We start from the raw sequence: 12,090 nt of genomic DNA on the forward strand, positions 1-12,090 counted from the left end.
ATCGATAGAGAAAGGCAGCATAGGCACGTGATATAAACTCAGCAAAAAAAAGAAACGTCCTGTCACTGTCAACTGCGTTTATTTTCAGCAAACTTAACATGTGTAAATATTCGTATGAACATAACAAGATTCAACAATCTGCATGTAAGCTGCATCTCCTCCTCATGGACTGCACCAGATTTGCCAGTTCTTGCTGTGAGATGTTACCCCCACTCTTCCACCAAGGCACCTGTAAGTTCCCGGACATTTCTGAGGGGAATGGCCCTAGCCCTCACCCACGAATGTCCCAGATGTGCTCAATGGGATTGAGATCCGGGCTCTTCGCTGGCCATGGCAGAACACCGACATTCCTGTTTTGCAGGAAATCATGCACAGAACGAGCAGTATGGCTGGTGGCATTGTCATGCTGGAGGGTCATGTCAGGATGAGCCTGCAGGAAGGGTACCACATGAGGGAGGAGGATGTCTTCCCTGTAATGCACAGCGTTGAGATTTCCTGCAATGACAACAATCTCAGTCAGATGATGCTGTGACACACCGTGACGGACCCTCCACATCCAAATCGATTCCGCTCCAGAGTACAGGCCTCGGTGTAACGCTCATTCCTTTGACAATAAATGAGAATCCAACCATCACCCCTGGTGAGACAAAACCGCGACTCGTCAGTGAAGAGTACTTTTTGCCAGTCGTGTCTGGTCCAGCAACGGTGGGTTTGTGCCCATAGGCGACGTTGTTGCCGGTGATGTCTGGTGAGGACCTGCCTTACAACAAGCCTACAAGCGCTCAGTCCAGCCTCTCTCAGCCTATTGCGAACAGTCTGAACACTGATGGAGGGATTGTGCGTTCCTGGTGTAACTTGGGCAGTTGTTGTTACCATCCTCTACCTGTCCCGCAGGTGTGATGTTCAGATGTACCGATCCTGTGCAGGTGTTGTTACACATTGTCTGCAACTGTGAGGACAATCAGATGTCAATCCTGTCTCCCTGTAGTGCTGTCTTAGGCGTCTCACAGTACGGACGTTGCAATTTATTGCCCTGGCCACATCTGCAGTCCTCATGCCTCCTTGTAGCATGCCTAAGGCACATTCACGCAGAAGAGCAGGGACCCTGGGCGTCTTTCTTTTGGTGTTTTTCCAGAGTCAGTAGAAAGGCCTCTTTAGTGTCCTAAGTTTTCATAACTGTGACCTGAATTGCCTACCGTCTGTAAGCTGTTAGTGTCTTAACGACCGTTCCACAGGTGCATGTTCATTAATTGTTTATGGTTTATTGAACAAGCATGGGAAACAGTGTTTAAACCCTTTACAATGAAGATCTGTGGAAGTTATTTGGATTTTTATGAATTATCTTTGAAAGACAGGGTCCTGAAAATGGGACGTTTCTTTTTTTTACTGAGTTTAGGTTACTGTAAATCCTAATTTATTGTTTCGGCTAGATCTAGCCTGGGGTAAGATGTATTCAACTCTTTTCCACCACTCATTTACTACAAGAATAAAAACAGAAGCATTTGCAGTGTTGAATAAGGACCCAGTAGGGTGCGTAAATTACCTCTTACTTTGCCACCCTAATCACGATGCTTAGGTGCCGATAAGATATGTATTGTGATTCTCACGATTCTATATGAATTGCGATTTGATGTTCCAAACATATTGTTCTCCATATGTCTGCTGCAGAGAGACAAGAGAGAGCATGTTAAAACAAGTTCTGATCAGTCATGGAAATATGTCACATGCTTCAAGATGACCACCATTTTTCCTGTATCAAGAAGGCAAAGATAACTGAACTAAATGACTACCACCCCATAGCACTCACTTCTGTCATCATGAAGTGCTTTGAGAGACTAGTCAAGGATCATAACACCTCCACCATACCGGCCACCCTAGACCCAATTCAGTTTGCATACCGCCCCAACAGGTCCACAGACGATGCAATCAACATCACACTGTACACTGCCCTATCCCAACTGGACAAGAGGAATACCTATGTAAGAATGCTCTTCATTGACTACAGCTCAGCATTCAACACCATAGTACACTCCAAGCTCATCATCAAGCTGGAGGCCCTGGGTCTCAACCTCTCCCTGTGCAATTGGGTCCAGGACTTTGACGGGCCACACCAGGTGGTGAAGGTAGGAAACAACATCTCCACTTCACTGACCCTCAACACTGGGGCCCCACAAGGGTGCGTGCTTAGCCCCATCCTGTACTCCCTGTTCACCCACGACTGCATGGCCATGCACGCCTCCAACACAATCATCAAGTTTGCAGACGACACAACAGTAGTGGGCTTGATTACCAACGACGAGACAGCCTACATGGAGGAGGTGAGGGCACTCGGAGTGTGGTGTCAGGAAAATAACCTCTCACTCAACGTCAACAAAACAAAGGAGATCATCGTGGAAACAGCAGAGGGAGCACCCCCCTATCCACACTGACAGGACAGCTGTGGAGAAGGTGGAAAGTTAAGTTCCTCTGCATACACATCACAGAAAAACTGAAATGGTCCACCCACACAGACAGTGTGGTGAAGAAGGCGTAATGGGCGATATGGCCAAAATATTAAATCACGGTATTTAGACTGAATTTTTGTTTTTTTGTTCTAATAATAATGAAGCTCAGTTGGTTCTACATTTGCGTAGAATGTTTGACTGAGCTTTGGATAAAAGCGTCTGCTAAATGGCATATATTATTATTATTATTATATTATGATCCTAGGGTGGCAACACATACATTCTAAGTGATTTCAGTGAGTCTTTCTAAATTCGGAATATTTTATAGTGTTCAATTCAACTTCAACCAAAACAAATTTCAGCACTTATCAATTCTGCTTTTCCAGCACTCAATTGCAGAGGTGGAAAAAGTACCAAATTATCATACTTGAGTAAAAGTGAAGATACGTTAATAGAATATTTCTCAAGTAAAAGTCACCCAGTAAAATACTACTTGCGTAAAAGTCTAAAAGTATTTGGTTTCAAATATACTTAAGTATCAAAAGTATATGTAATTGATCAAATGTACTTAAGTATCAAAAGTAAAAGTACAAATCATTTCAAATTCCTTATATTAAGCAAACCTTTTTATTTACGGACAGCCAGGGGCACACTCCAACACTCAGAGATCATTTACAAACTAAGCATTTGTGTTCAGTGAGTCCTCCAGATCAGAGGCAGTAGATGACAAGGGTAAGTCGCTCTGGATAAGAGCGTCTGCTAAATGACTTAAATGTAAATGTAAATGGATGTTCTCTTGACAAGTGCGTGAATTGAACCATTTTCCTGTCCTGCTAAGCATTCAAAATGTACCGAGTACGTTTAGGTGTCAGGGAAAATGGAGTAAAAAGTACAGCATTTTCTTTAAGAATGTAGTGAAGTAAAAGGTGTCAAAAATAAAAAATAGTAAAGTATAAAGACCAAAAAACAACTTAAGTAGTACTTGGAAGTATTTTTACACCACTGCTCAATTGAGATAATTTCCACACAAGGCTGCACAATATGGAAAAACAATCTAGGATTTATGGAACTATTTGTACTGAGAGTCAGGAAGCATGTTCAGGGAGTGAGTGTTTTAATAACATAAACAGAACATAATATAATATAAAACAAGAAACACTACCAGCACACAGACATGAAACAAAAACAATGACACCTGAGGAAGGAACCAAAGAGAGTGACATATAGGGCAGGTAATCAAAGAGGTGATGGAGTCCAGGTGAGTGTCATAATGCGCTGATGCGCATTACGATGGTGACAGGTGTGCGCCATAAGGAGCAGCCTGGTGACCTAGAGGCTGGAGAGGGAGCACACGTGACAACTTATTTTTAACCAACTGTTGCAATTGCGATTTGACTTGCGAATTTAAAGAAAAACTGTTGGAATCATGGAAATAGAATGACTATTCTAGAATATAAAGTGGGCACTTTGAATAATGTGTTGTTTGAGATGAAAACAAATTAAAATCTCTCTCTCTCTCCACTGGCTTCCAGTTGAAGCTCGCATCCGCTACAAGACCATGGTGCTTGCCTACGGAGCTGTGAGGGGAACGGCACCTCAGTACCTCCAGGCTCTGATCAGGCCCTACACCCAAATAAGGGCACTGCGTTCATCCACCTCTGGCCTGCTGTCTCCCTACCACTGAGGAATACAGTTCCCGCTCAGCCCAGTCAAAACTGTTCGCTGCTCTGGCTCCCCAATGGTGGAACAAACTCCTCACGACGCCAGGACAGCGGAGTCAATCACCACCTTCCCGAGACACCTGAAACCCCACCTCTTTAAGGAATACTTAGGATAGGATAAAGTAATCCTTCTCACCCCCCTCCCCCCTTAAAATATTTAGATGCACTATTGTAAATGGCTGTTCCACTGGATGTCATAAGGTGAATGCACCAATTTGTAAGTCGCTCTGGATAAGAGCGTCTGCTAAATGACTTAAATGTAAATGTAAATATAAAATGCCAGGGAGTTGTTATTGTGACATGGTAGGAACTAAAGTGTTGATATGTGTTTCCTAAGGGACCCTATTAGATTTGACTACATTGCTTGTTTTCTCTTAGCTACTACATGTAGATTACATATTCCTCTTTGATTGAGAATATACTGTTGCAAAAACAAAATGCTGATTTAGGTCTACACCATCACTGCTATTATCAGGTTGTATTAGCTAGCTACGTTTGCTCTTACTCAGTACATTTATTAGTGGCTAACAATTAGCATCTCAAGATTTAGGACGACTTGCTAAGAAAATACAAACAGCTGTTTGCTAATGTAAGAAACACAAACTAATAGTGTCATTATAGAACGCTGGTGGATTTATATTAATAAGCATAGTGAAAACAGCATTGTTGTCATCAACATTATTGCATGTGCTGCATTGACCATGCAGACTGAATGCAAATGTCTCCTGGTTGAGGAACATCAAATGTGCTCCCTGAGTGATGGGGCATGGCTAGGTCTGTGTGGAAAGTGGCACAGTGAGAAAAAGCAGAGAGAGATGACTCGATTAGAAAAGTAAACTAGAAAAATTGACATTACACATGGTGTATCACTTTTAACAAACCAAACATTCAAATACTGGTATAGAAGGTAACGTAAAAACCCAAACCGATCCCTATATCAATTCCGATATATAATAAAATACGGTATACTGCCCAGCCCTACTTGTCACCTAAAACCCTGACAAACTTTTATAGATGCACAATCGAGAGCATCCTGTCGGGCTGTAACACAGCCTGGTACGGCAACTGCACCACCCTCAACTGCAAGGCTCTCCAGAGGATGGTGCGGTGTGCACAATGCATCACCGGGGGCAAACTACCTGCCCTCCATGACACCTACAGCACCCGATGTCACAGGAAGGCCAAAAAGATAATCACGGACAATAACCACCCGAGCCACTGCCTGTTCACACTGCTACCATCCAGAAGGCGAGGTCAGTACAGGTGCATCAAAACTGGGAACCGAGAGACTGAAAAACAGCTTCTCTCTCAAGGCCATCAGGCTGCTAAACAGCAATCACTAACTCAGAGAGGCTGCTGCCTACATTGAGACCCAATCACTGGCCACTTTAATAAAAGGATCACTAGTCACTTTAAACAATGCCACTTTCGGCCATTGCTCATCCATATATTTACATGTACATATTCTCATTCACACCTTTAGATTTCTGTCGGAACTAGAAGCACAAGCATTTCACTACACTCACATTAACATCTGCAAAGGATGTGTATGTGACCAATAAAATTTGATTTGATTATTCACTAAATTGATGGTTTATATTTAGGACAATGTTTTACAGCTTCGTCATTATATATATATTTATATATTATATGTATATATACAGTACCAGTCAAGAGTTTGGGCACACCTACTCACTCAAGGTTTTTTCTTTATTTTTACCATTTAGTGAGTATTAGCGAAAACATCAAAACTATGAAATAACACATATGGCATCATACAGTTACCACAAAAGTGTTAAAACAAATCCAAATATATTTTATATTTGAGATTCTTCAAAGTAGCCACCCTTTGCCTTGATGACAGCTTTTGTCCGGTAACTTTGGTAAATTTAAATGCATTCCAGGTGACAACCCCATGAAGCTGTTTGAGAGAATGCCAAGAGTGAGCAAAGCTGTCATCAAGGCAAAGTGTGGCTACTTATTTCATTATTTTATACACTGTATTTTGCATGAGGGCCAGAGATAATTACAGAAACCTGTGATAATCCAAAGTACCCATAAGGGCCACTAGATGTTTTGTGATAAATTACATAAATTCCTTGAAAGTTACTACAATTGTGGTCGTTTACTGGTAAACTTCTAAAGTGTCCAGTAATATACCCTCCCTTTGCAAACCAAATCGTGATCATATCGTAGTGTGAGGTCTCTGGCAATTCCCAGCCCTACAATTTAGCCTACTTAAATACTTTATCCATGGATTTCACTTTAGAAGCAATATCCATGCGCCACGGAACTATCAAATCGAGGATTTAATCAAGGGGCTATATAAAGTTAGGCATGCTCTCTGCACTCTGAAGAAAGGCCTTAATAACCAGAGCAGAGTTGGAGCATCAGTCAGACATTAGTAAACAACTCTTGACACAGTCTGGCTGCTGCTCAGGAAGCTCCAGCCCAGCCATCTCACCTCCCAGTCACTGGGCTCAGCTCACGGAGCAGCAGATCTGCATTCCAGAGTCAGACCAGTCAGACTGAGCCTGCAGGCTTCAGCCAGCCTTTAGATGGGACCCATTCAGCAAGGCATATGGCCCCTGGAGTAGCTGACATTAACACCAGAACACCTGCCAAATTTAGTAAACAGCACATGTTGCAGGTGGATCTGTCACTCACCCACATTGACAGGTACAGTTCTGAGAGTCTAATTGAGGACTAGGCCCAATGCAGACTAGAATAATTTTAGTTTTTGGAAGAAGAGAGGGGTAGAAAAGGGTAGAGCAGAAAAGGGAGATTTGGAGGGTCATTGAAAATCACATGTACTTACCACTGTTGCACCTCTTTCTCTGTAACTGGAAGAAAAAATGAGAGTTTTAGCAAGAGGGAATAAAGTTATGTACCATGTCTCAGACCATTTAGATGACTTGGACAAATCCACTGTCAGTTGAAAATCACAGATTCCCATGACTGCATAGGACTGGGCTGTAACAAGAATAATCAAATTATGATTGAACTGAGCACTTTTGGGTTTCTTATCAATTTGCACCCACCCTGAGCTATAATGTGTAATTATTGTTGTTGTTTAATGTATAATTGAATTCAATACTTGTGTTTAATGTGTAATTTAATTCAGTACTTTTGTTGTTTAATGTGTAATGGAATTCAGTACTTGTGTTGTTTACAAACTGAATGATTCATCACACCTGAAGCTATGGAATTCACTCATCTGCTACATTGCTCCCAAGGACCTCCACGTTATTATAATTCAAAAGGTCAACTCAGCAGATTCATGGACAGAGGAAGAGAGGGAGAGAGAGAGACAAAGAGAGAGACCGAGACAGAAAGGGGTTAGCAGGAGGAAAGTGATTGGCTTGGGGAGCAAGACGTGTTATCATGCCCGCAAACAGCGTTAGTATCAACCACTCCCTCGTGGTTCTCCCTCAAGCCTCCAAAGTAACCAAATACATTTTCACCATCTGAACAATGAGGCATACTTTCGGCTGTGTAGGTAACCTGGTAGACCTGTGAGGGTGTTTTGGACGTACACTGCTCATAGCCTCAGTGCAGACATGGGGTATTCTCTAAACCGACAGGATGCCTCTTAATAAGGCTCCACAAACAGCATAATGAACTAGATGTTCATGGGCTAGATTTGGCTGTTCCCACTGCCACAGGTCATACTGACACATGGATATGGTGGTGTGGTACTGTTGCCTCCGTAATGAGTGTTCTAATGTTGTAGTCCCCATAAACTTAGTTAGATTTTTTAAAAGCTAATATATAGAATCTTTCAGTCTTTGGAGGGAATAATTCATGGTTTTGAATAGTCACAACTATTGTATTACCTGAACCATTGTATTTTGTTGTTGTATTTTTGATTTAACTAGACAAGTCAGTTAAAGAATAAATTCTTACTTTCAATGGCGGCCTAGGAACAGTGGGCAGAACGACAGATTTGTACCTTGTCAACTCTCTAACCACTAGGCTACCCTGCCGCCCCACAGTGAGGGCTCTATTTTAACAAAACTAACACAATGGTAAATCTAAGCACTGGCGATAGTGCTATTGGTCGGGGGGTGGGTGAGAAATATTTTTCTATTTTCACAGCCTTCATTATCAGCGCAATAGCTGACGGTAGTGCAAAATGGTTGGGTTTTGAGAGGCAGGTTCTCAATAAGCAAAATATACACTACATAACCAAAAGTATGTGGACACCTGCTAGTTAAACATCTCATTCCAAAACCATTGGCATTAATATAGAGTTGGTCCCCCCTTTGCTGTCATAACAGCCTCCACTCTTCTGGGAAGGCTTCCCAAAAGATGTTGGAACGTTGCTGTGGGGACTTACTTTCATTCAGCCACAACAGCGTTAGTGAGGTTGGGAACTGATGTTGGGAGATTAGGCGTTCCAATTCATCTCAAAGCCCGAACCATGAAAAACAGCCCTAGACCATTATTCCTCCTCCACCAAACTTTACAGATGGCACTGTGCATTCGGGCAGGTAGAGTTTGGCATCCGCCAAACCCAGATTCTTCCGTCGAACTGCCAGATGGTGAAGAGTGATTTATCACTCCAGAGAACGCGTTTCCACTGCTCCATGGTGATCTTAGGCTTGTGTGAGGCTGCTTGGTAATGGAAACCCATTTCATGAAGCTCCTGATGAACAGTTCTTGTGCTGATGTTGCTGTCAGAGGCAGTTTGGAACTCGGTTGTGAGTGTTACAATGGAGAACAGATGATTTCTACATGCTACGTGCTTCAGCACTCGGCAGTCCTGTTCTGTGAGCTTGTGTGGCCTATCACTTCACGGCTGAGCCCTTGTTGCTCTTAGACGTTTCCATTTCACAATAACAGCACTTACAGTTGACCGGGGTAGCTCTAGCAGGGCAGAGATTTGATACAGATGGACAGGTGGCATCCTATCACGGTGCCACGTTGAAAGTCACTGAGCTCTTCAGTAAGGCCATTCTACTGCCAATGTTTGTCTATGGCGATTGCATGGCTGTGTGCTCGATTTTATACACCTGTCAGCAATGGGAGTGGCTGAAATAGCCAAATCAAATAATTTTAAGGGGTGTCCACTTACTTTTGTCCATGTAGTGTAAGTAATATATAAAGACGAAGCTGTAAAACTTTGTCCTAAAAATAAACCATCAATTTAGTGAATACCATTTTTTAATATGAGGGTTTCAACATTATATTTATTTTACACACATTTATTTATTTTACTTTGTGAATATGTCTTTGTTGTGAAGCGCCAAACTTCTGGCAGTTGTGAAAAAAGTCAATAGAACAGTTGCAGAGCTAATTTAAAAAACAATGTTTAACCTTTATTTAACTAGGCAAGTCAGTTAAGAACAAATTCTTATTTTCAATGACGGCCTAGGAACAGTGGGTTAACTGCCTGTTCAGGGGCAGAACGACAGATTTGTACCTTGTCAGCTCGGGGGTTTAAACTTGCGACCTTCCAGTTACTAGTCCAACGCTCTAACCACTAGGCTACCTTGCCGCCCCAATTGAAAATAATGCCATTGTTGATTAGATGCGGTTTAAATTAATTATGCTATTTTCTCTTGAACCATATGGTCTATCCACTGGAAACAAATGGACAATATGGACACAGATATAAACAATGAAACTATATATGAATAAATGTTTTCAAAGTTATTCATGTATAACTTATACATTTTGTATATATAGTGTAGCCTAGGCCTGATGTTGATAATGAATTATAGGACTGAATAATTGAAATACGTTTGGAGGAGAGCGTCTTTGGTAACCAAATGAGAGGCGCTCTTTGGGAATGAGGATGGATACAAGCAGCATGGAGTATGCACTGCAGGTATGCCTATGTGAATTGTGAGTACTGCATGAGTAGATGACCATTTAGAAAGCTTTTATGGATCTAAGCTACTTGGTGAATGCATGGCCAGGATAAGAAAGAACCCAGATGCATTGCTGTTGAACCCGCTTTCCTTAAAGTAAGGTGAGGGTAGCTTACTAAGGACTTGTATTTTAATGAAACGAAACGGAAAACAAGCAAATGTTACAGGAAAATAACTGAAATGTTTCCAAATACAAGTGTAACCCGATTTATCTCATGTCTCGTTCCATGATGGGCATATAGCCTACAGTACATTATGTTTTTTTTTACGCCATTCCACGATAATAACAGGCGCTGGATAAAATAATGTAAAGCCATAGATAAAAAGGGGATGTCCCCTCACTGTTTTGCTCTTGATCTTTTAATAAAGTTCTGTGATTTGTTTTCAAAGAGGTCTAGGGACAAATCTTTTATCAATATTTTTGACCACTTGGCAAATGCATTGGGCAGGACTAAAAAACAGCCTTCATTGAGAGGAGGGGATATGCTTGGTTTTTAATCAAATTAAATTAAATATGAGGTTTACGGGCACTCTCTATTTCCATGTGCATATGGGCACTGTGTGACACGGCTGGATAGGCTGTGCTTCCTTTGTCAAAATCCATGTCATAACCAACAGCCTTAACGCTAAGACCAGCTTTCTGTTGGTCTTCAATTTTGGCACTTTGGCGCACGTTTTTAAGGACACAGCTCAGATATTGCTACCCCTCCAACCTCAGCGCAAGCAAGCTCATATAAGACAGGTATATTACCAGTCCTGGTGCTAGGGTTTGAAAATAGAATAGTACTGGCTTTAACAGGTGAAAATTGCAAAAGAGCCCCGAATGTGCAAAGGTCATGTCCAGGAATACCTGTATTCAAGTATGTAGCCCATGTCAGTGACTGCCTGAATGTGAGTTCCCAGTGGAAAGGGAGCGGGATGATGAATAAACAAGAGTAGGTGTCAGCCTTTCCTCCTACACGCTCAATCAAATATCCTTTGGGAAAATAATGCCTCATTTTAAAGGCCAAAATATAAACTCTTTATTTACCTCTTTCATTAACAGCAACCTAGACAGTGCCATTTCAATGCTAAGCAGTTCAAATAAAACACTTTATTAGCATCTCACTGTATGTGCAGCAAATGGTAGGCTATTTATACAGTGCCTGGTGCAGTGTTGTTTTCAATGGCTCTTTCCTTGTTAGCAAGGTACTTTATTTAGGTAGATTAGTGAATTTGACAATGTTACAGACATTCCTGACTGTAATACTATGTTAAAGCCTACATCAGTGAAGCTGGGCTATATCCTAGGCCTGTGTGTGCCAGGCTTTCAGAAATAAGTGTGTATCCAGTGTAAAAGAACAGGAAACGAGTCTCAGCAGAGTCCAGAGATTAGGAAAGCATTTCTTTTGGGAGGAATTTGGAGAGCCTTCAACCAGCATGAGAGAAAAAAATCATCATTAATTCTAACATTCAGACACTGTCTATGAGTCAGAGCTGCGTCATTGTGTCCATTACAGAAAGAATGGCCACATCCTGATAATGGTGAGATACAAGATATACCATAGATTGAAGACTATATATTTAGTACAAGACAAAACCTAGGTCTAGAACTTGTTCAGTGCTCTATATTTTGTAGTAGCTTGTGCGTTCTCAAAAAAGAGATTAAAGGTTAGTGTTTAGTATTTATTTAATTCATGTGTATTATATAGTATATTTGAGATGCATTATTGACGTGTGAGTATGTTCCAGGAGCGCACACACGAACGCACCTGTCGCTCGGCACCCTAAACAAGTTCGCAATAAAGAAGCACACCTTCAGAGGAGACGCTGATGACACTGACGAAAGCTTAGGCCAAAATGTTTGTCTATCTACCGCAAAATAAATCCTGAAAAGAAACCTTGAATCTTTTTTTTTGGAGTGTGGACCAGCTATGTAATAGGATTTTGGAATTCTATTACATTTTGGTCAACGCACCTATTCTGAGAGCAGTGGTCACTAGATCTTCCATATTATGTAGTGACAGCTTACAGGAATATTGCAAGCATGGGAAAAAATGTAACTGTTAT

At 41.5% G+C, this 12,090-nt stretch overlaps 1 protein-coding gene across 2 annotated transcripts in view; it reads right to left on the reverse strand.

The window, feature by feature from the left end:
- Nucleotides 1–12,090, reverse strand: part of LOC124033337 (neuronal calcium sensor 1-like) — a 32,765-nt gene that overhangs the window by 13,065 nt on the left and 7,610 nt on the right. For both annotated transcript variants that reach the window (XM_046345333.1, XM_046345334.1), the window contains exon 3: nt 6,984–7,008. In XM_046345333.1, coding sequence (XP_046201289.1) covers nt 6,984–7,008 — 25 coding nt within the window. The remainder of the gene's footprint in view (nt 1–6,983; nt 7,009–12,090) is intronic.

The sequence above is a fragment of the Oncorhynchus gorbuscha genome, linkage group LG04, assembly GCF_021184085.1.
Source record: "Oncorhynchus gorbuscha isolate QuinsamMale2020 ecotype Even-year linkage group LG04, OgorEven_v1.0, whole genome shotgun sequence".
Lineage (NCBI taxonomy): Eukaryota > Metazoa > Chordata > Actinopteri > Salmoniformes > Salmonidae > Oncorhynchus > Oncorhynchus gorbuscha.